The following is a 26,532-nucleotide window of genomic DNA, read 5'->3' on the forward strand; positions in this document are numbered from 1 at the left end:
GGAAAATAAATGCTGTTTGTGTTTTTGTATTGGTGTGCATTTGCGTGCGTGTGCATGTGTTACAGAGCGAGACGGAGAAAATATTAAGAGTTTATTAAGACCCTCATCAAAGCAGATAAATCACTGCAAAGCCTGTTTTATCAGCCCTCTGTTCAACAGGCAATAAAACACACATCAGATCCAGCTGATCACTGGCAAATCATCCCCGAGCCTCTTCAAGGCATTATCCTAGGCATTATGCAGGACACACATGCACGTACACACATGAACACACAGACATATTCAGAAAACACAACCTCAGTGCTCTTCCCACTCATGTGTACATTGGCTGCCAGGGCTGTCTTTGTATCCCATCACCATAACAACTGCCTCACAGAACATCTGAAAAAAAAGGAAAAAGCCAAAGTGAATTTCTCTCACTCAGTTTGACTTGGAGATGGTGAGAGTAGCGGTCGGCAGCTCCTCGCAGCATGTCAGTGTGGTGTGTGTGAACAAGAAGCAGGCTTGTAGAGGCAAGCGGGCAGCAGATGACTTGGTGAGGAAGAGAAGGAGGGTGTGTGATGTGAAATTCGGGAAGTGTTGTAGAGAGTGACTTTTCAGAACGAGGGGATATACAGTATATGATGCCGCATATGGTGAGTGTCAAAACAGCTGCTGTATTCTGTTCGCATTCTGGCACGTGAGTGTACATGTTTATATGTAAGTTTGTCAAATATGAGTCCTGTGCAAAGTAATTAAGTTGTGTAAAATACAATGTGTGGAGGCTTTTTCACATGTGGATGTTATGTAATGACTGAGGCTCAGAAACCTTGAGAGTGCCACAGTAATGAAAGTTCTCTGTGAAGCTCATACGGCAGATATTGTTTAATTACGTCCTCAGGATACATTTGAGGCTATAATCCTTGTTTTCATTGATATTTTATATGTTTAACATTAAGCTATAATGTTGTAAATTACTTTTAATAATTTCTCTTTGTCTTCTTTAAACATAGTACATAGTCATCTGGGCTGTAATGTTATGCCTCAGATCGTCCAAGATAAATTGTTGCCATGAGTCTTCAGGATATAGTAATCTAGTATGAAATGTTAGTGCTGGTACCTCGCTCATAGGTTCATTTTTCACTCTATACTCTACAGGCTTACACCCATAAGCAGAGGTGATGAATATTTTTAATCATAAGTCACAGAGGAAATTAAGTATATTTGTGTCTGCATGTGTGTGTGAGTGTATGAGTGTGTTAGAACTTGGATGAGTAGAATTTGCACGTGGATATGTGCTTGTTTTATGAAGATGGTTTTAAACATCATTATTAGCTCTCAGGCACTCACAATATTATAGCCATTTGAACTCAAAATATGACGTTGGCCTCAGGTTTTCATTTTTTTGGCATTTATCTGCAAAGGTAAGGTCTTAGTTTCAGTGTTAAAACGCATTCACATTACAGCGTAAGAGCAATGGTCGTACACTTGGTGCTCTGCGTTGATCTACGCATTGTTTACCACTTTGAAACTCCCAGTGGCACTGTATTAAATGGCACCACCATAGATATAGTGCTAATCTAATGCAGGAAATTGCTACATTTCAGAGACTCAGCAGTGGTTTTTAACAAACCTGGTACATGTGGCTTCATCTGCTTGTTGGTATTTCTCTTGGCGAATATCCTTTTTGTCTGGTCTGCATATGAGGCCAGTTTGTTATTTTACAGTGCTGGAAATTCAGAAACACGCATAGTTTTTCACCCAGTCTTTTAGTTCAGGCAGTGATCAAAAGCGAGGTCAATGTAGCTTGGGTGAAAGTTCAACAAATTTCAATTTTTGGTGCATCGCCGCTCTACTTGGTGCACAGCAGAGCTGTCAGAATGCACCACGTCAATAGCAAGGGGCATGCAAAAGCATGTTTGTCTGCAATAATGTGAAAACGCCTTTACTTTACAGCCCTTTCCCTGCCTTTTTTGGTCCATCCTATAATAGCTTATATATCTACTGCACATGGTCCATTTGCTTGGCATGACAGAACAGAAATAAAACCCTCAAACACAGAAGGAGAGAGCAGACACTTTAGCTTTCATCTCTGAACTGCATTATTAAACATCACCATCCACATGAATATGACATCACCCAATCACAGCTGTCCCTTCCTTTTACTTCCCCATCTCCCTGTTCCCTTGTCTCCCTCCATTAGGCAAACCTGAAGAAGTTTATGGAGTATGTGCAGCAGAGGAACACTGAAAAGGTCTCAAGGTTCCTGGAGAAAGGCCTGGACCCTAACTTCCATGATCCAGACACAGGAGGTGAGGAAGTCAGTGAAGAAATATCCTATCACTACTCTACCCTAGCTAATTTATTGTCATTTTTCAACCTTGATTTGTCTTTTCTCTTGTGCTTTCTCTCTCTTTCTGTCTGTCTTCACCAAAAAATGACCATGTATGGATTTTCTGAAATAAGCCCTCTGCATGCTGGGTAAAGCTGGATTACTCTCTTTGCTAATCTCCTCATGTTTATGCAAATGTTTGTCCAAGGAGATTTCCCTGTTGGGTGACCTGTAGTCTGATAGAGGAGGTGTGAAGCGAGGGGAACATGAGAATAGGTTGGTTTAACACCAACAGGAAGCAGCCACTTAGGCGCGCCGGAGGGTGACAGTCAAGACAGCCAAGTCAGTTATCCAAATGCAGAGTCACTGCAAATGTAAACCCACAGTTTTAATAACCGTAGTAGGCAATTTTGTCATCAAATGTTGACAGCTTCAATTGTGGGATGTTCATTTCTTAGAAGAATGTGCAGTAACGTCACTGGAAAATACACAGATTTTTGATAGTCTTTACTGTCTTCCATCCTTGGATTTTACAGAATGTCCTTTGACGCTGGCAGCACAACTAGAGGGATGTGCAGAGCTCATCAAGGTGCTGAAGAGTGGAGGGGCGCATCTGGACTACAGAACAAAAGATGGCATTACTGCCTTGCACAAGGCTGTGCGCAGCAAGAACCATACAGCGCTTATAGTGAGTATAAAAGACACACACAATCATCGCAGAAACCTGACTCATCTCTTTTATTTCTTTTGCTACACCAATTGCCTGCTTGCAGACTTTCCCTGTGGGAAAGGGGAGTTTGCAGACAGGCAATCTCTGACAGAGGGTTCTTGAGCAATTGAGTGCAGAGGGTGCCTGAGCAATTACTAAATATGTGAGGCTTAATATGCCCTCTTTGAATGAGCTGGCATACTCACTGGATGGCCTCGCATGTGTCTGGTTTGAGGAGGCTTGTAACCTAAATGAAAGGGTTTACATGAGTCATATAATTGATTTCATGTTGAGCCAGAACTGTTGAAACTGAAATTGGTCATTTCCTCTCAGTCGTTGTCCTCATCCAAATATTCAATGTTTGGAGAAGGACCAACAGCTGCTGTCGCTGTTGGTACAGTAAGTCTGCGAAAGGTCATCTTACAGTACAAGAAAGCTCATAATACTACATTTACGGCTGTATGATTGAATTTATCAGTACCACTGACTCTTGAGATACCATTTCTATAGAGTTAAGAGCAGCTAGATAATACAACCCCATGTTCCAGTGTCTTTGACCTTCACATTGCATGGTGTTGATAGGTGCAACATGATGATAGATGGGACTGTATGAAGACCTTTAAGCATTACTGCTCACTAACCACCATCTTTTCCCACCAGACGCTGTTGGACTTGGGAGCATCACCTGACTATAAAGACAGTAGGGGGTTGACTCCTCTGTACCACAGCTCGATGGTTGGAGGAGACCCCTACTGCTGTGAGCTGCTGCTGCATGATCATGCGCAGGTCGGCTGTGTGGATGAGAATGGCTGGCAGGAGATACACCAGGTAATACACACTGACACACACGCAAATAACGCAGTTATGGGTTGTGTACAGAGTACAAATGCAGGTGTGGGTAAGCTGTCTTGCCTGGTTTTCAGAGTTTGATAGGAAGGTAGCAATTTTTAGCACTTTTGGCACACTTTTCAATAGATCTCCACTTTTAACTGCATTTTCAATCAGACTTTCTAAAAGGAAGAAATAAATACACATATATTTTTTTAAAAAGTCATTTTTTTTCTGTAAATGAATGTGGGTTGGCTGCTCAAATAAATATTGTATTTGAAAAGCCACTACTCATACATAGAACTGCGCCTCGTGTGACCACCCACACCCATACATGTACACATACTCATACATTTTGAATGCTCATTTACTCAGATATGAGCAGTACATTAGCACAAACACTGATGGCTACTGCGATGTCATTGCCTATACATGGAGGCCTATGGGTTTCTATATTTAGTGAAGCAGACGCTTACAGAAGATTCAGATTCAGAGAACCTTAGAGAAGTGAGGAGTTACTAGGACTTCAGAGTTCATTGATACCCACAAAGTTCTACTGTTGCTGCAGTATCCAAGCCAGAACCTGGCAGACCAAGTGGTGGTATGTTAAGTACAGAAATAGGTTCTTGACTAACTAAGTGAGTGATGCGGTATATAGTGTGTATTTCATACACATGCTGCCTCAAGGCATGCCTTGCTCTGTAAACATAATGGAGGTTAGTTCCTACATGCTGTTTTTGTTTGTGTTCATTTTTAGCTTATATCTGAGTAGTGACAGAAAGACACTGGAGGTCTGAATGTTCTTGTACAGGAAATGGAACCAGACAGACAGCTGTGGGATTCATCTTTTCTGCTGCTGACACTGAATATGAATAAGCACAGAGGAAAAAGTGAATAGCAACATTTTAGTGTAATGAGAGCAGGCGAATCAACTGATCCTAATGTTGAGTAAACACTCAAATGTAGTATATTTGAATGTAAACCTTCTTTTAACAGCACTATTTTTATCAGAGACATACTTATGACACCATACTATTTTTTTATTTCATTTATTTTTTTATTCTAGTTTGTCTGTTGATACTGTAGATATATTTTCACCAACCGCATGTTCTCACCAACTTCCCCCTTCATTTGTCTTTCTGTTATTCTCTCTTTTATTCTTTCATAGTTATTTACACCACACTATCAGCTTGGTGTAGTTCATCTCAAGGTCTTGCTACTATTGTTACTGTGAGGTGATTATAAGCCAGAAGAAAAAAAAAACATGAACAGATTCGTTCTTATGTTGCACGTACAAGCGCTTTAAGACAGTTCTGTAGATTTAGGGTGTCTCGCTTCTGTCTCATCACTGAGTCAGTCTGTCTCAGACTGACTCAGTGATGTTGAGATCATCTCTGTGGAGGCCACAGAGCGTCAGGAACTTTATGCAGCTGTACTTACACAGCTCAGCTCTGTTGACATGTTGTTGCAAGTAGTACTACTAATATTTTGTAATTATTTAGAGAATATTTTAAACAGTATGAGCACTGGCACTAAATTTGTTTGTTTTAAGCAGGTCTTGGAATGCTCCAAGGTGAAATTCTTATTTTTACTCTTGTGACATTTTTGTGAATGAAACTTTCCCACACATGAAACAAAACAGCCTTATATATGGAAATTTCATGGGTGTGGATTATGCTAATTATGAAATCTCATAAATGCGGAACTCTTCATGAACAAGCAGTCATCAGTCTGAAACAAGTTACAACAAGTTTGTCCAGTTATGAGAGTTTGCTGAATAAAAAAAATTGGTTCCTGATGTCTTGTCTGGGGGCCTTTAAGCACACTTGTGCTGTTTCCATTGTACACTGCATCTGTCCTCCATGCTGCTTTCCCCAAAGTATGCTCTGATGCTACAATAGGAGCATTTAAATCATAAACAGAGGGAGAGAAGACTATTAGGGGTTGCTTTTATATGTGTGCCTTTTCAGTGTGTGCTTACAGCATGGAAGGATTGATAGTTCAATGCTGAATCAGCTCGTGTTTCTTTGTTCATAAATTTTAAATACTGTACAGTAAATTTAATAGTCCTTCAGGCCAACAGAATTTCTACCCATTTCATTTCTTTCATCGCCGCCTCCTTGTCTCTTGTTTTTTCTTTGTCCTCTCCAGCATTAGTATTCTAGTGGTATACATTGTGTACAATAGGATACACTGCGGAAGGTCTGATAACCAACAACAATCCCAGCATCATTTGTGCGCTGTCTCACTGCTGTCACACACTCTTAGCGAGACAGAAGACAGGAGGTAGAGAACAATTGTTGGGGAGAGTTGGTGCATTTCTTTGTCAATGACACAGGATAAAACCAGGGAGTAGGAGGGCGAAGAGAGAGACGATACAGATAGAAATTAGATGAAAGGTTTATTGTTCCCAGTTTTGTGAAATAAAGAAACTGAAAAAAGGCATCACTTTTGCCAGAATAACTTTAACTCACAGATTTACATTTAGCCTCAGGTACTGTATCTGATACAAATAAGGTTTTCCCTTTCTTTTAGATACTGTTAACAACATGAGGGAGGAGAATTTCACAAAGGAAGTACACCAAGGAAAAACACAAGGAGAAGGTTTTACTGTCTTTGTAACATTCAGGTGGTGCGAATGATATGATTTTATGGCTGCTTTTTGTATTTGAGCATACTCAAACTATTCCTCTATAATCATAGCTTCAACTGTGTTTTGTGACAAAGGAAAAAGGCAGATTTCACTAAAAAAAAATCTGGTATTATGTTTGACCATGGCAAAGAGACTGGCTAAAGCCAAACAGGCAGAGTCTGAGGAGAACAGTGTAGCCAAACTGATGATTGTGTATACAATTTCTTTTCAATGCAACAAATGTGACTGTAAAATACTTTTTTCTGCTCATGTACATTTTTTTGTCTGCTCATGTACATTTTTTTTTGGCACTGCTGTGGTTGCCCCTTCTTGGGTTGGTAAGTAAACAGGGGTTAATTTTGTAAAAAAGATTAAATGTGTGTTTCCTTCCAGGCATGCCGCTATGGCCACGTGCAACACCTGGAACACCTGCTGTTCTACGGAGCTGACATGAGCGCCCAGAACGCGTCTGGAAACACCGCCCTGCATGTCTGTGCTCTTTACAACCAGGTAACAGTTACTGGAAACTGCAGCATGCATGCTTGGGTTTTCTGTGGTGTTACATCCATATTGGACAGTTGTTCATTACACGGTTTACATCTCATGCTAGTGTTCAGTGCCAACACAGGAGGAAGAGTGTTATATTAAATGGCTGTGTGATGCATTTACCTTCTTACTGTCACTATCAGTGCTGTTCCTCTGAAGAATCATACTTTATCAATGGCAATATGGTGCGATTAGTGTGTCTGTATATGTGAACTGTAGCATTTATATGTGGGTATTATGTAAGTATGTAAGTGTGTAAGCTTTTGTCTGTTTGTCCTCCAAGAGGACTGTGTTACAGCCTTGAATCTAGAGGGGCTATAGTCTTGCTCAAGGACACTTATGCAATGTAGAGACTTGCTGCTGCTGTATGGGGCATGTGGTTTGCAGGATAATCTTAACAACATGTTTCACCTCTTTGTGTGTGTGTATGCACATGCAGACTTGTGTGTGCTTGAGTGGCAGTCTGAAGCAAAGGTCTCCTTTACCTGGTCATCTTTTCCACTGCATTTGTTGCCTGTTGCGATAATGGACTCATAGGGGAGATTGAAGAGAAGTGGGAGTGTGGCACCGAAATGGCCAAAGATCAGAGATATTTCTCCCGTGTGAACATTAATGCACTTGATGTGCAGCAATTTGGGTGAAAGCAGCAAACCGTTTTTGTTACAGTTTAGTATTTTTGACGCTTTGTATTTAGAATTTGACTGATGCCTCAGAGACTGGGCACAGGTTGGGACTGTGTGCAGTATGTTACAGGATAATTAATGAGCTGCCCTCACAAGGACCAGCGAACAGCTTCGATTCTTCCTACTATAGTGACGACCTCCATGTCTGATTCATGAGAACTGAGGTTCTTACCTTGGTCTGTACTTCCAAGAATTTTCCTGTTGCTCAGTATATCTAATAGAATAAGACTGGGCTTGTTCTCTATTTTTCTTTTTGTCAATGAATCCTATGAAAAGACAAAAACCAATGCTTTATTCTGCTTATAGTTTCACACTTGTCTACCCTGTGTAAGCAATGCATTTGTTTGGGATTAGCTGTAAATTAACACATGTATGATGCACTAGAGTTTTTATGGCAGGGATTCCTCTTAGAGAAATGTTTTGTGAATACCTGCCAACCTTTGCAGTCCCAGAGAGAGGGTATTTTTACTGCCTAATGATGATTGGGGTGGTGGCATTTGTATTACTCTATAATATACCAGAAAACCTAAATGGAAGTTGTAGCTTAAAATGAGATGATAGATTTTAGAGTCACATGAAGCTATGAAAACAGGAAGTACATATAGTGTTTATTTAAAATCTGGTATATGTGGAGGTATACAGGAGAAGACAGCAGTGAAAACCAGCTTGCTCCTGGGTAGACTGTGAGTGTTGTATGGTGGCACAGAGCTGCGCATGTGCTGCTTGGTCCTGTTTGGTTAGAGGTTGCTCAAAGAGAAACATGTAACTGGGAGTTCTGGAAGAGTATTTTCTGCGGCTTCACTGGGAAATAGAGAGTAGTGCTCAGTTCATGAACATTAAATGAGCACTTTACTCCTCTCTCTCTTCCACATACAAATGAAAAATGTGTACATGCATGTGTGTATGTGTGTGTTGTGTGTTCTTTTTTGCTAATTCCAGTCATGAGGAATGACCTGCTTCAACTGGGTTGGAACACCATAGTCTCAGGAGAGAGTGAGTGAGTGAGTGAGTGAGTGAGTGAGTGAGTGAGAGAGAAAGAGAGAGAGAGAGAGCGTATGTGCATGTCGGCATGTGTGTGTGTCTACATCAATACTTAATACAAGCTGTTTGTAACACATCCACGTGACTGAAGTCATTACATGTTCCACTTCTCAGTGGAGATGGAGATGGGACCAGGGGTTATGTGTCTGTGGAGCAAGAGGGGGTGCAATCAAAGATAGAATGGATGAATAGTTTAATTTACAGGTTCTTGTACAACTTCTTATAAGTCTAAACTCAGTTAATGGACCTTACCCCAGCTCTTGTGTGCTACCACTGCTGAGGACGGCCGTTATTCTGCCAGTGGAAGCTGAACACCGTTGAGCTGATTGATCCCAGAAACAGTGCATCGTAGCAGGGTTCCAATAGGCTCGAAACAGGCTTGGTTTGGCAGATTGTGTACAATCACAGAAGGACGGGGTCTGCTAGAATTGACCAGGACACTAGTAGTCCAGTAGCAAAGAGTAATAGAGCCACATGGAGAGAGAAAAGAGGCATTGTCAGAAAGAGGGACAGATAGATGAATTCTAGAGTGAATGGATGACAAGATAACACAATTAACAACTGAATAAGCTTGATCAATGACTTGAAAGTCTCATTCCTGAGGTCTGGCTGGCCATTAATATTTACTTAGTGGGCTTTTAGCCTGGCTGATGTGACCAGCAGCAGTGAATGAAGGCATGGCAGGGGTCTTTTACATAGCAGACAGCTCCGTGGGAGTTAGTTGAATGAACGATTGAGAAAGGACACAAGGATAACAGTAAGGGGGGGACAACACTGATGACTGAAAGTAAAGAGAGGTGGCACAAAACAAAAACAAAACTGTCCACACCAATCAAACCAATGAAACTCTTGTTCTACACAATAATGAGGAATTCAGCTCTTAAAATGTTTCAGTCTTAAATCAGGCGTTTTAGATACTTTAGATGTTAGTCACAGTCCAACGTAAAAACAAGCTCTGTATTCAGTGGAGGATGCCAAATGTGCTCCTTCAATTCTAATGAGAGAAGGAACCCTCAAATGTATAAACATGGCTGTGAGAGGAATTATCTGTCGCAGTCTTTACACATGACTGACCTGCATCATTACGGTAAATTACTTAACTTGGTTCACTGTGTTTTCCTATGTAGCTAAAGTAATCACATCTAGCAAAGGGGTGGTCGATATGTTGAATATACTTGATGTATTGTAGTTTGCTCTTCGTGGGATGTAGTAAATTACTATGCTGTGAACACTGAATACTGTAACATAATTTCTTTAATTTCACTTCTCTGGCTCTATCCATCTTAAAGATACAAAAAATAAATAACTCATACACGTATGTCACAGAGTCTCGCCTGCCCATCCAGACCACTCTCCTTAGGCAGCATGTTACGTATATATATATTAGATTGAATATATTCTGTCATTAATATGCAAAGTGGCTTGTCACAGCGCACACAGACACATAAACATGACCACAGTCCTATAATGTGAATGTTACTGCTCTGCAGAGTGGTTTGTCACAGTGACAGCCTAGACCTCTGCCTCTGTGGTCCACACACTGTTCTATTTTTATTTTACTGTTTTTGAAATGACCTGTTGTCACAGACATCACGTACAAAAAGTGAACTTGGTTTGTTTGAAATGTCTTTCTCAGGGTTCTTGCTGAATGCACCTTTTTGTTGCTTTGAGCTCTCTTTTTGTTAAGAGCTCTACAGAACTATGCTACAGTATATAGACCTACATCATGCCATTATTTGCATGTAACAGATGTTGAAAGCCTGTGTTTGCAGTAGCCCAGTTTGTATAAATACTGTTTTGTTAAATTTAACTTGGTTGCCCCCCCCCCCCCCCTTTGCATGCAAGTTTAAAATTGTTCCAAGAAAAACCAGAAAACTACTAGAATCATCATACTGATGTGATAGTGATTATATTCATCAAAGGGTTAAACTGAGTACTTATGAAGTCCCTTAGGGGGCATTTCAAATTATCAAGATATATATTGTGTATCACGATATAACCAAAAAATATCACAATGTTATTTATAGGCCATATTTCTACCAGGAAAAGATGGTGAGGACTCCTGTAATGGTTTTCTTAATGAATTCCTATAGGAATCCTTGGAGATAAGAGCAAGACAGATGGCCCACACTGTAATTGGCCTCCATGTGTGCATGTCTGCGTATGCTATGTGTCTGTGTAAATGAGTAGAAGATGTCACTAAATGGCAAAATTCAGCTCATTCATTTGATTATTTAAAAAGGTAGCACATGTTTACATCAACAGAAGACACAGACACAATAAGGTTAACATCTTGTAACATGCATGGAAATGGAGAGATTCAAGTGTGCCACATGTGCTCTTTGTGTAACTGTCACAGCGCTAAATGTCTCCTTGACGTAATAGATAGTGATGTGGCATTTACCTTTACCTTCTCTTTCCTTTTTCCTTGTAACATGTCTCCTGCTGCTCTTCTACGTTCATTTAACACCTCTCTCCAACCTTGGTGTATTCTCCATGGATCCTTTCTTCTAAACTGCCCCGTTTAACAGCTTTTTCCTATAATTTCATTTGTGCTGTCAGTGATGTCTTAACAAAGCATATGAAATTATGCACAGCTCCTCACATTTTCTTTTAAATTACTTTGACTATAGTGATCGTTGTGACTCTACAATGAAAAGTGTGTGTGTTTGTCTTGTGTTTTTATATCTTTGTGTGTAAGTATGCACATGGCCCTGCATGAAACTGCATAATGTATGGGTGATTAGCAATTAGCTAAGCTAACAGCTGTAGGCGTTTATCTATATGGGTTTTTAGCTGTTTTAGACCCTTAATGGTTATATGGGCTATTAGCAGCAGGAGTAATCATGCATTATTCATAATACCTGCTCCACTTACAAATACCCTCATGTCTAAAGAGTCTATGTTTACATGGGCTTTGCAGGTTTGTGCGGGTTTTCAGTGTCCCAGTTGACACTGTAGTCATTATACACCCTGCTCGGATCAGGGCAGTCAGACACAGCCCCCACATATCTACTATGTGTTTTATCAGAAGAGAAGTGCTCCACAGCACTACTGTTAGTTTTATACAGTAAAATGTGTGGGGTTCATCAGATATACCCAGCTTGATGAGTAAAATCACATGGACATTATTATAACCACATGTTCAGTCAATTTGTGCATGCGTGTCCCTGAATGTGTGAGTCAGTGGTGACGGGAGTCACCAGAGTCATTGTTCTGATTGTAGAGCAAGGTTAGTCGAGTTAATTCTGCTCTCTGTGTTAAATTACATATCGACCCTCAGCCATCCAGTTCATGGGCATATGACCGTGTCTGTCAATCTACGATTGAGCCTTTTTTTTTTTTTTTCCAGAGGCGCCTGTGCCCATTTACACACAAAATTATACGGCAACTCTGTTACATACATACAAGATAGTGAGTGTCTGCTTGCGAACTAATGAGAATGTTTACTTTGGTTGGGATGTATTTGTTGTATGAACTAATTTCAGCCTGTTTTCATACCAACAAACCACACAACCTTTATCCCCTCTCTTTCTTTGTGTTTAATGTATTTAAATTATATACCTCTATAGGAGGCTGGGGCTTGATAGTATGAGCACACTGTTTTTATGGGGGTATAAATTGAGGCTTTGAGAGAGACAATGTATATTGTCATATATTCTACCCTCGAGGTTACTGAGGATGCAGAAAAAGACTCTAGGAAAGTTACATCATTTCTAAGAGTTATACCATACTGCGGTTGTGTTGCTAGAGTTGTAATGTTGAAATGTAACATGATGAAAGTTGAGAAATCATTTCTGCAGAGCTGATGCTGACGTGCATCTGTGTGTGTGTATTCTGCTCACTCCTTTTTTTTCCACTGGCAGTGCAACTTCAGAATTGCTGTGCTTTTGGTGAAATGGTTGCAGATTCATGTTATATCCTGAATACATTGTTTTCACCAATGCTTTAAAGCCTCTGTTCATTACATTTTGAATGGGAATCAAGTCTTTGTCTAGATTCACATTTGCAGCAGTTGAAATGTTCTTCCACCACTGTTTTTTCTTACCATAAAGACAGTGACCTAGCAGTCTGTGACTCAAGATGTCTGCATTGTGATTTCATCATGGAACTGGCTTGTCTCAAATTCATGTTTAGCTGGCTGCTGCTATCCACAAGAGGATGATGGTAGCTATCAGGTACTTTTTCTTTGCATTCGTCATCAGTGAAGACCTCAGTTTGGATCAATAGGACATGTGTACATATGTCTGCAGTTGTGTGTAGTTTGTGCCAGTATACAAAAGCTTAAGTGTTTGCTGCCAGGGCGGAAAATTAAATTCTTTGTTGCAAGGGCAAGCGTTTTCTCAATAGCTTAATACACATATGAGCTGACTAACAGCTGCACTGACATAAGCAGTTTTCAACAGGAGCTTTCCTTTAGTTTCCTTAGGTATTTGCTCTGCACTTTCATGTTTGTTTATTTTGCATGATTGCACATACATTCTGCATCCCTCATTTTGATAGCAGTGTGTTGGAGAAAGGGAGTTATGAAAAAATAGTTTTCTAATTTTTTTCCCTTTAATTGTAGCCGTGCAAATGTAATCAGCAGTCACTTCTAGTACAACACTGCTGTTTAAAAATAGAGACGTGTCCATGTTTGAATAAGGTTATCCTTTCAGTGACTCCTTATGAAATATCAAATTAATCACCCAAACCTACATAGCATAAAGGGCTCTCAGGGGGCACCCACGTTCTTTTGACACTGCCGCTGGAGCTATATCTGTCGGAGTCATTCTCAAACAGACCTCATACTCCCAGGCACGTTTCTTTTGGAGGTGATCAAAGAGGTTGCTTGTAATGCTGCCTCTGGCAACAACTGTCGCACTGCTTAGCCTGTTAATTGTATTCTACTCGATATTTGGCTTTTTGAAACCAAACCATGTCCAAATTGCATAATGTGTGGGTTTCTAACAATTTTGTAATCATTCTGTCCTCCTTGCTCTGTGGTAGTGTGTCATGTCCATTTCTTCCCCTTTGTTTTTTAGCATTAAATCATTCATTTGTTCTAGCAAAACAGCTGAATATCAGCAGAGATGTTTTTTTTTTATTTTGGTTTGTCAGTGACACGGCCATTAATAGCTGCACTGCTCTAGGTGGACTTTATCTGATGTGACATTTAACATCCCATCTACACTAAAACAAACAGTACATTTAAATCCATTTCAAGGCACAGGACTTATACTTTGCATACCACCCATCTTATAGAGAGACCAATTAGAACCTTGGAAATGGCACCCTCGGGAGCTCCATACATCAGTGCACGTGTGTGTGTGTCTGTGTGGGTGAACACATTGTGTGCATCCATTTGTTGTAGCTGTTGTTGCATGCAGTAAAATCAAATACAATGACATTTAAAACTCATAGCCAAACACACGTCTCTCTGTTGTCATTCAGGATAGCTGTGCACGAGTTCTCCTATTTCGAGGGGCCAATAAAGAAATAAAGAACTACAACAGCCAGACTGCCTTTCAGGTATGTGCAGTCTCCAACAACCACTGTGTGTTACTGAGTGTATTATCATACCTTACATCTTTAACATGTCAGAGATTAAAGGATTGAATGACTAGGCTTAGGCCTAATCGCTACATTGAATGCATTGATTGCAATTAAAAACTTAAGCAGCGTAACATCTCCTACCATCTCTGGCTCACCTTTGTGGTCTGTGTCTGAATTACAGCCTTTCTGGTTGATGAAGTCTGTGTGAAATTGACAGTGACACAGATTTCCTGCGCAGATCAAAGTTAATTTGTTTGTACATTTGTTTGTGTGGTCCACACAGTGCGCAGAACTGTTTTTATGATTTTATACATTTGCTACAACAAAGGATTAAATATGTGAAATATTTATTTGGAGAGTGAAAGAAAAAAAATATGGGAAAATGGAATGCTTTTATATTGATTTATTTCTATGAATTGTTTGCTTTTGCTTTTTCCATAGAATAAAAAAAATTGCAGTTTCTTTACTTGTACTCCTGTCTTTTCCCCACCTCCAGGTGGCTATTATAGCGGGAAACTTTGATCTGGCTGAAATCATAAAGGTCCACAAAGCATCAGATGTTGGTAAGTTGACTGCAGTGGTAGTTTATTACAAGGCTTACTTAGCGTTTTATTGGTTTAGATGTGAATGTGATGTCAGGGAGACATCAGATTGAAGAATGGCTGGGCATAGACAGTGGAGAAGCTCGAGGAAAGTGATTACAATTTGAATACAGAGGTGTGTGGAAATGAAAGAAAGGAGATGGAAATGTAAGGGATGTGGAGAACATTTCAGGTGTTGATGGGATCCCTGCTGAGTTGAGCCTTTTCTCTGTAATATGAACATACAGGAAAACTCTGCCATCTAGTGTGGACAGGATGTAATACCCTACTTTTTACACTGAAGCAATGTTCATATATTTTATTCCTTTTAACCATAAACGTGTTAAAATAGGGATAACATGTGATATGTGAATTTATGTTTCATTCATTTGAAATTTTAGCACTCAGCAACATTACACTATAGAAATGTTACTTTTCCCAGCCACTGTGCAGGTAGTGTATATGCGAACTTAAACACTTATTTTTGTAAGTTCAAAAATGTTCATGATAAGAATATTTAATTCATAGCTATACTAAAAAGCCAGGATTTTCATTATCAGAGATCTTAAACAGCTTTTTTTAAAAATTCTGTTCTTGGTTCTTTATTCTTCAATGGTTGGTATTAAAATATGATAACTGATAAGACTGATAAAGCACTACTGTGGTTTAATAATCTCATCTCTACATTTTTGCTGCAGAACCATCCATTGTGCCATTTGATTTTTTATTTAAAAGTCTGCATATAGTTTATATCTGTGTAAAGACATCACAAATGGAATCACAGCTTACTGTGCGACCTAGTAACAACCTTTAACAAGCACGTTTCAGTGACCTTGAGATATGTGCAGTTGCAGTTATTTCACCATCACAGCATTCTGTTCATTATGCTTGCTACAGTTGCTTCGTATGATATTGTCAGTCTGTCAAGAGGTGCTCTAAGCCTGCATATGTCGTTCTCCTGTCAGTGCCTTTCAGGGAGACCCCCTCCTACACTAACCGGCGACGTGTGATGCCTGGTTCCCTGCCCTCACCACGTTCCTTGCTCCGCTCTGCGAGTGACAACAACCTGAACGGGGACCATGATCACATCCACGGTCAGGCCCCCCGAGAAATTCGTGGCCGTCAGGGTCACTCCCCTGTCCCTTCGCTGCGCAGCCTGCCAGCTCTTGGGCAGCAGCACAGCAGCCTTGGAGAGGTAAGATAGAGCCACTGGATTTTCATCAGACTGTGAATAGAGAAAACTAGCGAAGGAAAAGTAAGAAATATAATTTGATGTAATCTCATTTATGTAGATTTGGTCCAAATGTCACACAGAGACAATTTTTATGTTATAAGCATGCATATGAGTCTTGTCTCTTCTTCTGTGTCAGAGCCGTCATGGTGAAATCCCTGACAGCAGTCTTCAGAGTACCGGCAGCTCCAGATCTTCCCATTCCCGCTCGCCTTCATTACATCACATGCATGAAGAGGACAAGCCGATTCCCAGGAGGTCGCACAGCCATGGATACCCTCACGGATATGGCCCTCGTGGAAGACTCAGGTCTGTAAGATTTGCTTTGACCTCAGCTCATCTTCACATGTCGTTTCCCATAATTATTCAAATAAACTAATTTTATTGAGAGCTTTATAAACAAGCAGATAATTTACCTCCTGCTCCTAATTCATGTCTCACACTTGCCAGTCTTGGCAGCTATTCACTTTAAATAGATAGTGATTGGCCTTGTGATTATACACCTACTTTGATATATAAACCTGATTTCAAAAAAGCAAAAAGCCTCATGTGATGTGTCTGAGTCACTTGTTAGTCACCAGGCATCATTCTGCGTCTTATTCCATCTGCTACCGTCTGCCACTGGTGATAAACATGACATGACATCAGTCAGTGCAGAACCTTGTTTATTTATTCATACATCAATCCCAGGCACATATGAAAGTCGTTCTCATGTCAAAACTGCACTTGAAAGCCGCCCCCAAAATATTATCTATATGAAGTATAAGCTGGTAACTGAATGTATGTTAATAGATTGGGATCAGATTTATAGTGGCAGATTGAAACACAGATCAGTAAAAGACCTATTATAATTGCATTTGGTGTAGTTGTGTGGCCTGTGCTCATGCCGGGGTATGAGGGATGTGTACGATGGCATGGTGTGTGCCTGGCATAGACAACAGGCCTGTTAATGTAACAAGCTAGGCAGAAATGCATCATTTGTCCTGCTGAGAGGACAGAGGGCTTCCAATCTGTGTGTGTGTGTGTGTGTGTGTGTGTGTGTGTGTGTGTGTGTGTGTGTGTGTGTGTGTGTGTGTGTGTGTGTGTGTGTGTGTGTGTGTGTGTGTGTGTGTGTGTGTGTGTGTGTGTGTGTGTGTGTGTGTGTGTGTGTGGGGTTGTATGTGTTTACGTATATTTATGTGCATGGGTGCCTTCACAGTCCAGAGACAGACAGATGGAAAGGGGCTAATAATGATCACCATGGGGACCAATTGAAGACTGCCAAGCTGCGGGTGTGTGTGTGTCAGTTTGCGTAAGAGAGATTGAGAGACAGTGGATACATTCTGAAATTAGAGCTATGAGTAATGCCATTGGACAGGCCACTCAGTTCAAAACAGCTTGTCACTCGATTGATACATAAATCTACAGATGTAGTTGTGCTGCTGGGTGCTGGAACAAATCTCCCCCCTTGTACACTGAACCATTAGACAAACTGCACACTAAACTAGGGCTCTGATCACATCTCAGAGCAAAAGATTGAAGTGGTTACTGACACTCGGTTTGTTATGCTTTTTATTATGATCATATGTCAGAGCAAGATCACCTACGTGCTCCTGTGTATGTTCGTGTGTGTGTGTTTGAGTGAAACCGTCTGATGTCTGACAGGGGAATTGCATTACAGACACAACTCCAGCCGTACTCCCCTCTCCTCTAATACTCTCCTGTCACTTTACCCCATCCATCAAAGACTCTCTCCCTCTTTCTCTCTCCCTCGCTTTCTACCTCTCATTCTGTCATTCATACATGCACACATAAACACGTACATACAATGCCATTAATCTAAGGTTTGCAGCCAGAGAGCAGCCAGCATCCTTTATTACATCACGTAGCAGACACATATCACACAGAAAAGAAACTAAAGCTCTGAAGTGTTCAGTCTGAAATTGAGTTAAATGAAGTGTATTTGGTTCATTAATAAATTCACACTGCAGTGTTAATCCACCCTCCTCTCTTTCTGTCATGTTTACCTTTACAGTAAATGCATCTTCCTCTGCTACATCTGGCACTACTTTGGCATTAACATTCACTGACGGAGATACCTGTCAGCGTGATCATTTTCTTCAAGGTTGCAAAGAAAGAGAAAAGGATAGAGGTGAAAAAGAAAGAGGATAATAGCAGGTTTCGTCTGTCCACTGTGTCCTGGCCTAAATGGCCTTCTGTACACAGGGAGCTGAGACCTTGTTCTTCAGTGTGCATTACCCTTACACCAAGTTTTAAAGTGAGGTGAATGTATAAAAAGCCCAAAACGAGCAGCTGGTCTCCATGGCAGAACTTGCACCCAAGTGAGACTGATGCTGTCCTTGAATATTCTCTCTCTAATATTTCTCCCTCCCTTTCACTGTTTCTCTCTTTCTGACCTTCTGTTTATGCCCACGGTAACTCTAGAGGCATCATGGGTACCAGGGGAGTGTGAAATTAGCTTGGCCGGTCAACAGCCCGCCCAACGGCAGACTCCAGCAAGTTCCTGTGGAACTTACCATCACTTCCTCCTCCTTGGACGTGTGCAGTGCTGTCAGGGTTCAATAGGTTGGCCAGGCTTCAGCAGAAAGTTTAGATGGAGACAATAGAGGGGATACAGATAGGTCAGAGTAGCTTATCAAGACTAAAGAACAGTAAAGATTACCAAAGCAGATTAAAGCATAGAGACATGGGTCAACAGTCACTATAGCTGATGTAGTTGACATAATCATCAGACACGATGCTGGGTGATAATGTGATAGTATGTCAGGATGCAAATTTGCCTTTGTCATAAGAGGTTAATTGGCTACATACTACAATGTGCAGTCAATACAAAGGGATGACTGATCATCGAGAAGACGCTGTTTTGTCAGTGTCGGTGTCAGAAACTGTGATATTGCGCTGTTCACCTCAAGACCTAGTCATCAGTCTTGGTTTGAAAGAAAAGCACTCAAGCAAGACAGAGGTGACGTTACTGAGCAGAAGAGACCGACTTTTATCTTTTCCATTTCAAGTGTGTCTCTCTTGTTTTAGTTTGTACACAGAGACACATTTTACACTGTACATTGGAGTGTTTTGCCAGTATTTATTAGGTAAAAACAATTATTATGTCTTCTGACTTGTTTAGATAAGAGATGGATCCGTGAGGAGTTGAGTTTACTAAAGCATCACCAGCAGAGGCTCTGTTAGCTCCCCACCCAGACCACTGGTTGAACAAAATGTTTGAATGTCAGGATTAGTTCCTGCTGCCTTTAACCTGAAAAGCATGGGAGGCAATGTGGACACAGGGGACCAAATCTTCATTTCAAATGAAGATTCACTCACACAACATTCTGAATCATGTGGACATGTAAGGTTGTTGTGGTAGCTGGAGGTGTCAGTGAGCAAGAAACTGTGTCATTACTTGCTGTATCATGACCTCTCATGTGATGTATACTGGCAAAAAGCCCAAACGGAGTGGTGTCCTGTTCCATTCACCTTTCAGTTCTTTGTTAGTTGCTGTTCTGCTCACGTCTTTTTCTCCTCGTATCCCTCCCTCTTTCTCTACATTAGTCACACCAGTGGCTGTTGGTGTGTAGATTATCCATGGCGTCTTAACACAGCCAAAGGGCTGAGGTTCACAGAGAAAAAAGGAGGACAGGAATAGGGTGGAAGAGGAGGAGGAGATGCAGAGTTGAGCTTCTTCTGCTTCACCTGTGGAGAATTCACATCAAAGGAAGACATAGGGGAGTGGTATTGATCTGTGCTCAACATAGGTCTTATCAAAGGGTGATGCTGATGGGCTATCAGTGATCCATTTGGCTTTTTAATCCTCTGTTTAAAACGCCTATGTTTTCTGCACGGGCCTGGTCGCACACAGTAAATCAAAAATACAGTCATTTCCTGCAAAACAGTCTTTTATGGTGATTTACAATAAAGTATGTAAAGTGTTGATCAAAGACAGAATGCATCGAACAGTTTACAAATAGTAGAGCCCCCTCCAATATGGTGAAGACCAGTAACTGCAGGCACAGAGCCATAACATGCCAGTACTGCTGGTACCTTATCTACTCTTCAGCATCATCTGCCACTCATTCTGGTCCAGGTCGTGGCAGCAGTTTGATAACCATGTTAGCCTTGATGTACTTCTTCCCAGCCATATCCTCCAGCTGCTCCTGGGGGATTCCAAGGCATTCCACGGCCAGATTTGATATGTAATCCCTCCAGCATGTTCTGCATTTGCCCTAGGGTCTCCTCCATTTTGATGTGCCCATGAAGTTTTACTCTGAGCGCCTTCTGCATATCTAAGCCCTTCAACTTGTCCCTTAGGGTTAGCCCAGAAACCTTGTGAAGGGAACTAATTCTGGCTTCTTGTATCCATGATCTCCTTCTTTCTGTCAGTTCCAGAGCTCATGACCAAAGGTGAAGGTTGGAACATTGATCAGCTGAGGGACTCGCCTTCAGGCTCAGCTCCCTTTTTACCATGACAGTCTACTATCCACATCACTGCAGGCGCCGCATGGGCACGCCTGTCAATCTTTCATTCTGTCTTACCTACACATTTGAATGAGAGATTCTTAAATTCCTTAATTTCAGTTGGGAGCGAATTATGACTCTCTCACAGTCACATTCAATGACTGGTGGCTCAGAGCAAGGCCTTGTCTCTCCATGTTCCCTCAACACATGCACAACGCACTCTTAAAAAGATGCCAAAGCATAACAACTACTGTCAGTATGAGCTAAGTGGTTTGTTCAACCGAGCCTCCTCTCCTTTCTTAGATTGAGGTGGAGTTTAGAGCTATGTGTTGATCACACCAATTGACCTCTTCTTCTAATTTCGCTTAATGGTAAAGTCTGTGCAAAGCGTAAGCTGTATGCGAACAAACAAATTTGCTGTTCAAGACCTCAGTACATTCCGCCCAAGGAGCAGAATCCGCATTCCACCTCCTCCTTGATAGCCATAAACACCCCCACATTGGGCAAGGAAGAATGAGAGAGCATATCTTCATTCAAGTGCAGCAAAGCAAGGACAGACTGATGATTATTAGGATGCAAAGTGTGATTCTGATTATGACTGTGTTTATAATGGGCTCATCTCACCTTAGAGAGCTGGGCTATTTGAGGAAAAAGCCATTTACCTGAGACAGCAAGGCAGTCATGTGAGAAAACGCTACACTGAAGCTGCTTAGTTTGATAGCATCTGTGAAAATGGCATTTGACATTTGCAGTTGCATCTTCAGAGTTATGTAGGTAGTTCATAGATTTTGACATCCAAACTGAGGCAGGTAGACTCATTATTGAGCTGTTCAAATGTTAAGCTGTCTGGCTAATTGATCCTAATCAAGTATCTGATTGGTGGCATGCCCACATTATTGGCTTTAAGACTTCTGATAAGGACCTCTTATCTGGATTAATCTCAAGTTTGGTCCAATCTTGAACACACAGATGAAGAAGTTAAGGGTCTGTAATAAGTAAGACGCTAATATTTGCTCTTGATTTTGCAGAAAATGCGATTGATTGCTTTGTGCAACTCACAATTGAAAGTTATTTATGTAGATTTATCTAGATTTCAGTTTAAGTGTAAAAATTGGAAACCCCACATGCAGTATACTGATTAATGTAACTTTCATTTTTGCATCTTGTTTTATCTTATATCTGTCATGGCTATGGGAGCAAGGACTAGGACCCAAACGCAAAAACCCTCAAGACAGGCAGAAAGGTAGAACTAAAAGTCTTTTAACTAACCAAAAATCACTGGAAGAGTCCAGGGCCAATAATCAACACTCAAAAAACCAAAAAATACAAAAGTCCTTACTTTAAAACAGGAAACCAATGTGAGTCCATGAGGTAGGGAATAAACGCAAGGCACAGGTACGGGATCAGACACGGGGAAAGAACAGACTCAGGAACAGACTTGGATATCGACACAGGCATGGAACATGGCATGAGACAAAACGTATGATGACGGCATGAGACAAAAGCATGGAAGATGGCATGAGACGAAACGTATGACGACGGCATGAGACAAAAGCATGGAACATGGCATGAGACGAAACGTATGACGACGGCATGAGATAAAAGCATGGAACATGGCATGAGAAAACGAACTGACAAGAACACAGGGAAACGACGAGACCTAAATACACAAGGTAAGGGGCAACAGGTGAAACCAATTAGGGCGGGGCAGACAATCACAAAGGAGGGAAACAAGACAAAGACAGGAAGCAGAACAAGACAAGATACACAAGGGCAGTGATTTCAAAATAAAACAGGAACTATAAACAAAACTTAACAAACTAAACAAGAGTTCAAAAGTCTACAAAAGGGTTCCCAAAAACAGCCCCCTTAGGGGCTAGTCATGACAGTACCCCCCCTTAAGGGCCAGCTTCCAGACGACCCACAGTCCGACTTGATACACTACACAGGGTGGGCGGAGGGGGTCTGGAGGAGGGAGCCAGGGACCAGCAATCAGAGATCTGGTGAGAAAGGCAGGAGACCTCAGGTGGACGGTCTGGGTGCCAAACCAGGGCAGGACAGGGGACCTCAGGCGGACGGCCTGAAGGTTGAATCAGGGCGGAACAGGAGATCTCAGGCGGACGGCCTGGAGGTTGAGCCAGGGCAGATGAGGTGACCTCAGGCAGACGACCCAGAGGCCAGACAGATGGGCGCAGATGCTGGGGAGGCTGACCAGGAGGCTGGACAGAAGGCCGATGGCGCATAGGAGAATGATCAGACAGGCGAAGCAACTTAGATGGCCAAGCTGCAGGGCGACGGCGGCAAAGGCGAGCCCCAGCTGGAGGACGATAACGACGAAGACTAGTTTCCACCAGGGATGAGGGAGCAGGTGTCGGCCGAACCACCGACCGGAGTCGTTGAGCTGGCCTCGGCAGGACCGCCGACAGCAGACGTAGAGCAGGCTTCGGCCGGGTAGCCGCCCGGAGTCGAGGGGCCGGTGTTGGCTGGACTGCCAACCGGAGTCGTGGAGCAGGTGACGGTCGGACTGCCGACTGAAGTTGAGGAGCAGGTGTCTGCCGGACCGCAGAGTGGACACGTGGAGCAGGAGTCGAGGAGCAGAAGTCGGCCGGGCCGCTGACAGCACCGTTGACTGGAGGCGAGGAGCTGGTGTCAGCCAGGCCGCCGACTGGAGACAAGGGACAGGAGTCAGCCGGACTGCTGACGGGAGATGTGAAGCAGGTGTCAGCCGGGCCGCCGACTGGAGATGTGGGGCAAGCGTCGGCCGGGCCGCTGGCAGGAGACGTGAAGCAGGTGTCAGCCAGGCCGCTGACTGGAGACAAGGGACAGGAGTCGGCCTGACCGCTGACGGGAGACGTGAAGCAGGTGTCAGCCGGGCCGCCGACTGGAGACGTGGGGCAAGCGTCGGCCGGACCGCTGGCAGAAGACGTGAAGCAGGTGTCAGCCGGGCCGCAGACTGGAGACGAGGGACGGGACTCGGCCGGACCGCCGACTGGAGGCAAGGAGCTGATGTCGGCCGGGCCGCCGAGCGGAGACATGAAGCAGATGTCAGTAGGGCCGCCGACTGGACATGTGGGGCAAGCGTCAGCCGGACTGCTGACGAGAGACGGGAAGCAAGTGTCAGCCGGGCCGCTGACTGGAGACGTGGCCGCGATCCCCGATGCAGGGACAGGGGAGACGGGCTGGAGGCTAGTAGGCCAGAGGCTAGCTGACTGGGAGGCTGGCTGGGAGTTTACATTACCCCCAAGGCACTTGACAAGTTCCTTTGCAAAACCCTGGGTGTCGACCAGAGCTGGATCTGATAGGGACACCCCCATCGGTTCAGCTAGCTTTGGAAACAACTCCACCAGCCAGAGTTTTTGTAAAACCAGCTGTCGGAGCAATTTCCAGGTGAAATTCCTCGCCCAGTTGCTTGTGGGCGGCCGCTGGAACTCAAGCACAATATCCAGATGACGGGAGACATTCGAAAGCTCTCCACTGATTGCTTTCATGTCTGCAAGGTCTTGGGACATATATGGGATAAGAGCTTGAGCTTTAAGTCAGCCACAGAAATGGGGTTTGCTGGGTCCATACTGGTCAGTTTGTTTGTCTGCCGTCTGTCACGGCTATGGGAGCAAGGACTAGGACCCAAACGCAAAAACCCTCAAGACAGGCAGAAAGGTAGAACTAAAAGTCTTTTAACTAACCAAAAATCACTGGAAGAGTCCAGGGCCAATAATCAACCTCTGCCAGGGCAGATGAGGTGACCTCAGGCAGACGACCCAGAGGCCACCAGATGGGCGCAGATGCTGGGGAGGCTGACCAGGAGGCTGGACAGAAGGCCGATGGCGCATGGGAGAATGATCAGACAGGCGAAGCAACTTAGATGGCCAAGCTGCAGGGCGACGGCGGCAAAGTTGAGCCCCCGCTGGAGGTGAAGCTGGAGGACGATAATGGCGAAGACTAGTTTCCACCAGGGATGAGGGAGCAGGTGTCGGCCGAACCGCCGACCGGAGTCGTTGAGCTGGCCTCGGCAGGACCGCCGACAGCAGACGTAGAGCAGGCTTCGGCCGGGTAGCCGCCCGGAGTCGAGGGGCCGGTGTTGGCTGGACTGCCAACCGGAGTCGTGGAGCAGGTGACGGTCGGACTGCCGACTGAAGTTGAGGAGCAGGTGTCTGCCAGACCGCAGAGTGGACACGTGGAGCAGGAGTCGAGGAGCAGAATTCGGCCGGGCCGCTGACAGCACCGTTGACTGGAGGCGAGGAGCTGGTGTCAGCCAGGCCGCCGACTGGAGACAAGGGACAGGAGTCAGCCGGACTGCTGACGGGAGATGTGAAGCAGGTGTCAGCCGGGCCGCCGACTGGAGATGTGGGGCAAGCGTCGGCCGGGCCGCTGGCAGGAGACGTGAAGCAGGTGTCAGCCAGGCCGCTGACTGGAGACAAGGGACAGGAGTCGGCCTGACCGCTGACGGGAGACGTGAAGCAGGTGTCAGCCGGGCCGCCGACTGGAGACGTGGGGCAAGCGTCGGCCGGACCGCTGGCAGAAGACGTGAAGCAGGTGTCAGCCGGGCCGCAGACTGGAGACGAGGGACGGGACTCGGCCGGACCGCCGACTGGAGGCAAGGAGCTGATGTCGGCCGGGCCGCCGAGCGGAGACATGAAGCAGATGTCAGTAGGGCCGCCGACTGGACATGTGGGGCAAGCGTCAGCCGGACTGCTGACGAGAGACGGGAAGCAAGTGTCAGCCGGGCCGCTGACTGGAGACGTGGCCGCGATCCCCGATGCAGGGACAGGGGAGACGGGCTGGAGGCTAGTAGAGCAGGCTTCGGCCGGGTAGCCGCCCGGAGTCGAGGGGCCGGTGTTGGCTGGACTGCCAACCGGAGTCGTGGAGCAGGTGACGGTCGGACCGCCGACTGAAGTTGAGGAGCAGGTGTCTGCCGGACCGCAGAGTGGACACGTGGGGCAGGTGTCGGCCGGACCGTCAACTGGACACGTGGAGCAGGCGTCGAGGAGCAGAAGTCGGCCGGGCCGCTGACAGCACCGTTGACTGGAGGCGAGGAGCTGGTGTCAGCCGGACCTCTGGCAGGAGACATGAAGCAGGTGTCAGCCAGGCCGCCGACTGGAGACAAGGGACAGGAGTCAGCTGGACCGCTGACGGGAGACGTGAAGCAGGTGTCAGCCGGGCCGCCGACTGGAGACGTGGGGCAAGCGTTGGCCGGGCCGCTGGCAGGAGACGTGAAGCAGGTGTCAGCCAGGCCGCCGACTGGAGACAAGGGACAGGAGTCGGCTGGACCGCTGACGGGAGACGTGAAGCAGGTGTGAGCCGGGCCGCCGACTGGAGACGTGGGGAAAGCGTCGGCCGGACCGCTGGCAGGAGACGTGAAGCAGCTGTCAGCCGGGCCGCCGACTGGACACGTGCGGCAAGCGTCAGCCGGACTACTGACGAGAGACGTGAAGCAGGCGTCAGCCGGGCCGTCGACTGGAGACATGAGGCAGGAGTCGGCCGGACCGCTGGCAGGAGACGGGAAGCAAGTGTCAGCCGGGCCGCTGACTGGAGACGTGGCTGGGATCCCCGATGCAGGGACAGGGGAGACGGGCTGGAGGCTAGTAGGCCAGAGGCTAGCTGACTGGGAGGCTGGCTGGGAGTTTACATTACCCCCAAGGCACTTGACAAGTTCCTTTGCAAAACCCTGGGTGTCGACCAGAGCTGGATCTGATAGGGACACCCCCATCGGTTCAGCTAGCTTTGGAAACAACTCCACCGGCCAGAGTTTTTCTAAAACCAGCTGTCGGAGCAATTTCCAGGCGAAATTCCTCGCTCAGTTGCTTGTGGGCGGCCGCTGGGACTCAAGCACAATATCCAGATGACGGGAGACATTCGAAAGCTCTCCACTGATTGCTTTCATGTCTGCAAGGTCTTGGGACATGGATAAGAGCTTGAGCTTTAAGTCAGCCACAGAAATGGGGTTTGCTGGGTCCATACTGGTCAGTTTGTTTGTCTGCCGTCT

General features: G+C 44.4%; 1 protein-coding gene across 5 annotated transcripts in view; it reads left to right on the plus strand.

Moving 5' to 3' along the window:
* The window catches only part of shank3a (SH3 and multiple ankyrin repeat domains 3a), a 198,538-nt gene that overhangs the window by 105,709 nt on the left and 66,297 nt on the right, over window positions 1-26,532 (plus strand). For all 5 annotated transcript variants that reach the window (XR_005894099.1, XR_005894100.1, XM_041038626.1 and 2 more), the window contains exons 5-12: window positions 2,183-2,291; window positions 2,848-2,999; window positions 3,681-3,848; window positions 6,874-6,990; window positions 14,184-14,261; window positions 14,782-14,848; window positions 15,832-16,061; window positions 16,237-16,406. Coding sequence is in view for 3 of the 5 variants with exons in the window: in XM_041038626.1 (XP_040894560.1) it covers window positions 2,183-2,291; window positions 2,848-2,999; window positions 3,681-3,848; window positions 6,874-6,990; window positions 14,184-14,261; window positions 14,782-14,848; window positions 15,832-16,061; window positions 16,237-16,406 (1,091 nt within the window). In the remaining 2 variants the exon portion in view is untranslated. The remainder of the gene's footprint in view (window positions 1-2,182; window positions 2,292-2,847; window positions 3,000-3,680; window positions 3,849-6,873; window positions 6,991-14,183; window positions 14,262-14,781; window positions 14,849-15,831; window positions 16,062-16,236; window positions 16,407-26,532) is intronic.

This window comes from Toxotes jaculatrix, chromosome 5 (genome assembly GCF_017976425.1).
Source record: "Toxotes jaculatrix isolate fToxJac2 chromosome 5, fToxJac2.pri, whole genome shotgun sequence".
In the NCBI taxonomy this organism is placed as follows: Eukaryota; Metazoa; Chordata; class Actinopteri; family Toxotidae; genus Toxotes; species Toxotes jaculatrix.